Source organism: Dipodomys ordii, unplaced genomic scaffold (genome assembly GCF_000151885.1).
Source record: "Dipodomys ordii isolate 6190 unplaced genomic scaffold, Dord_2.0 Scaffold7, whole genome shotgun sequence".
In the NCBI taxonomy this organism is placed as follows: Eukaryota; Metazoa; Chordata; class Mammalia; order Rodentia; family Heteromyidae; genus Dipodomys; species Dipodomys ordii.
In genome coordinates, this window is record NW_012267223.1 from 3,521,463 (window position 1) to 3,525,065 (window position 3,603).

A 3,603-nucleotide genomic window follows, 5' to 3' on the forward strand; every position below is an offset into this window, starting at 1 on the left:
AGCGCTCTACCACTTGAGCTACAGCGCCACTTCCGGTTTTCTGGTGGTTTACTGGAGATAGAAGTCTCACGGTCTCTCCTGCCCGGGCTGGCTTTGAACCGCGATCCTCAGATCTCAGCCTCCTGAGTAGCTAGGATTACAGGCGTGAGTCACCAGCGCCCGGCCACCTGAGCTTTCTTATTGGCTGTTGTCCCTCTCTTGCAGATACAGTCTCTGCTCCTGGATGGCTTTTTCTAACAAGGGCAGATTCATTCCTTCCACACAGGTCAGCACCCGGGCCTTCACCAAGAAGCCACCATCTGAAAGACAAAACAACGCCAAGGCACTAGTGACTGGAGTGTTAGACACGTTCTGCCAGTGCCCCAAGCTGTTCCTCTGACTTGTTTGGACCTGAGTTATTTATGTGTGTGTGTGTACACATGCACACGTATGCATACATGTGCAGTACTGTGGTCTGAGAACTTTCCCTGAGCTTTTTTGCTCAAGGCTGGCATTCTACCTCTTAAGCAATACCTCCAGTTCCAGCTGGTTAATTGAAGATAAGAGTCTCATAGACTTTTCTGCTGGGTTGCCTTTGAACTAAGATCCTCAGATCTTAGCCTCCTGAGTAGCTAGGATCACACATGTGAGCCACCATTTCCCAGCTGTTTTTTGTTTTGTTTTGTCAGTCCTGGGGCTTGAACTCTGGGCCTGGGCGCTGTCCCTCAGCTCTTCAGCTCAAGGCGAGCGCTCTACCACTTAAGCCACAGTGCCACTTCCAGTTTTCTGATGGTTAATTGGAGATAGGAATCTCACAGACTTTCCTGCCTGGGATGGCTTTGAACGCCTCAGATCTCAGCCTCTTGAGTAGCTAGGATTACAGGTTGTGAGCCACCGGCTCCAAGCTGCTTTGTTTTGTTTTGGGCACTAGGGGTTAAACTCAAGACCTTGTACTTTCAAGGCAGGTCTTCTTTTTATTTTGTTTAGGGGGTCTCTCATTAAGTCATTATGCCCAAGCCAGAGTGGACTGCAATCTTCTACTTGGGTTTCCCATATAGTTGGGTGGACAGGTGTGTCACCACACCCTGCCATTGTACTTTTAATATTGTGGAATGACAGGTACCGACCAGTAGGCCCAGTCATTGGTTGAGATTGAGTCTTATGAACTTCTATTTTTGTACAGGCTGGTCTCCAGTGATGATCTAGATTACAAGCTTGAGAGCTTGAGCCACTATGCCAGAAGACATTAAAATTTTTTTTTTACTTGCCTCTGCCCCCTGGAGCGCTCCAATGAGAATAATACTCAGTGTTCTAGAACATTATTTGATTTTTTTTTTTTTTTGCCAATCCTGGGGCTTGAACTCAGGGCCTGAGGGTTGTCCCTTAGCTTTTTCTCTCAATGTTGGCACTGCTCCACTTTGCTGGCTAACTGTATATCAGAGTCTCACAGACTTTCCTGCCTGGGCTGTCTTTGAACCATGATCTTCAGATCTCAGCCTCCAGATTAGGTAGGATTAGCGGCGTGAGCCACTGGTGCCACACTAGCTGGATCCTCGTTTTTTGGTTCACTGGGTTAGAGTTTCTATGCAGCCCATGTTGACCTCAAACTCATGATCCTCTTGCCTCACCCTCTCCAGTGCTGGGATTACAGGTGTGCAATACCACATCTGGCTGTAGGAAGTAGCTTTAGAGATACAATAGTCATAAGGGACAAGGTGGGCAATGCCATTAGTCCATTTGCAAAAGGCTGGTGGAGACTGAATGAAAAGAACCATGAAAAAAACCTGGCATCAGTGGCTCAGGTCTGTAATTCTAGATATTCAGGAGGCTGAGATCTGAGGATCCCAGTTCAAAGACAGCCCAGAAAGAAAAGTCCTCGTGAGATTCTTATCTCCAATTAACCACCAGAAAACCAGAGTGGTACTGTGGCTCAAAGTGGTACAGTCCTAGCCTTGAAAAAGCTCAGCAATAGTTCCCAGGCCCCGAGTTCAGGCCCCGGGACTAGCACAGACATACACATACCAAAAAAAAAAAAAAAAAAAAGGAGAGGAGGGCCTGGGAATATGGTTTAGTGGTAGTGTACATGCATGCATGATGCCCTGGGCTCGATTCCTCAGTACGACATGCACAGAAAAAGCCAGAAGTGGCACTGTGGCTCAAGTAGTAGAGTGCTAGCCTTGAGCAAAAAGAAGCTCAGGGACAGTTCCAAGGCCCTGAGCTCAAGCCTCAAGACTGGCCAAAAATAAACAGCAACAACAAAAAAAAACCAAAAAAAAAAAAGTCAGGTGTAGGACAAAAGTAAACGAATGGCAATTGGGGCAGGAAGGATAGGAGGCCAGGGCTGGAATGGTACCTAAGGCCCATTGTGGGAGAGAGAAGGAGGAAGCAAACTCTGAAGTGCCAAGTCTGTAAGTCTGGGGATGAGGGGGATGGACAGAAGGATGGGGCAATGAGAGGTAAAAGGGCAAAGATATTGAGAGTGACCTTCCAGCAGCAGCAGGGGTGAGTCAATCTGGAAAATCCAGGTCCAAGGTGCAGGGCGGGGATAGAAGGAAGAAGTAGAGCAGAGGTGAGCCATGGTGCAACTGACTGGTGGCAGGAAGAAGAAGACGGGCATGCCAGGCTGAATCAAAGGAGCTGGCAGGTTCTGGTTCTGCTTCTGGGCTTTGGGGGTAGGGGGGAAGGGGTGTGGGTGGCTTGGGAGCTTAAATAAGCCCAGTGGCAGAACCTGCCGGTTTGGATAAAGGCCAGGTTTCGGCTAAGATCCGGAGAGATAGGGCATTGGAAGTAGGAGACAAATATACTGACGTTTCTAAGTGTAGGAAGAACAGGGGCGAGGAACAAGAAATAGGAACACCAGGGACTCTCGGTGATAACAGGAGGAAGCCATCTTGATGTCACTGCCACCAAGTGACTTTTTGTTGTTGCTGTTGCTTTTGATCCTGGTATCAGAGCTTGACTTCAGAGCTTCATGCTCTGGCTTAGCTTTTCCTGGTCACATCTGCTGTTCTACTTTTTTTTTTTTTGCTAGTCCTGGAGCTTGAACTCAGGGTCTGGGTACTATCCCTGAGCTTCTTTTGTGCAAGGCTAGCACTCTACCACTTGAGCCACAGTGCCACTTCTGGCTTTTTCTGTATATGTGGTACTGAGGAATCGAACCCAGGGCTTCATGCATGCTAGCCAGGCACTCTACCACTAAGCCACCTTCCCAGTCCCTGGCATTCTACCTCTTAAGCCACACTTTTTTTTGTCGGTCATGGGGCTTGAACTCTGGGCCTAGGCACTATCCCTGCACTCTTCAGCTCAAGGCAAGCGCTCTATCATTTGAGCCACAGCACCACTTCCGGTTTCTAGTGGTTTATTGGAAATAAGAGTCTCACAGAGTCAGGCGCTGGTGGCTCATGCCTGTAATCCTAGCTACTTAGGAGGCTGAGATCTGAGGATTGCAGTTCAAAGCCAGCCATGACAGGAAAGTCTGTGAGACTCTTATCTCCAATAAACCACTCAAAAACCGGAAGTGGTGCTATGGCTCAAGCAGTAGAGTGCTTGCCTTGAGCTGAAGAGCTGAGGGACAGCGCCCAGGCCCAGAGTTCAGGCCCCACAACCGGACCCCCCCCCAAAAAA

At 48.7% G+C, this 3,603-nt stretch overlaps 1 protein-coding gene across 7 annotated transcripts in view; it reads right to left on the bottom strand.

Annotated features, from left to right (window-relative positions):
* Ten1 (TEN1 CST complex subunit) overlaps positions 1-3,603 on the bottom strand; it is a 15,720-nt gene that overhangs the window by 478 nt on the left and 11,639 nt on the right. For all 7 annotated transcript variants that reach the window (XM_013008861.1, XM_013008858.1, XM_013008859.1 and 4 more), the window contains one exon: positions 168-299. In XM_013008861.1, the coding sequence (XP_012864315.1) occupies positions 178-299 (122 nt within the window). In that variant the 3' untranslated portion in view covers positions 168-177. The remainder of the gene's footprint in view (positions 1-167; positions 300-3,603) is intronic.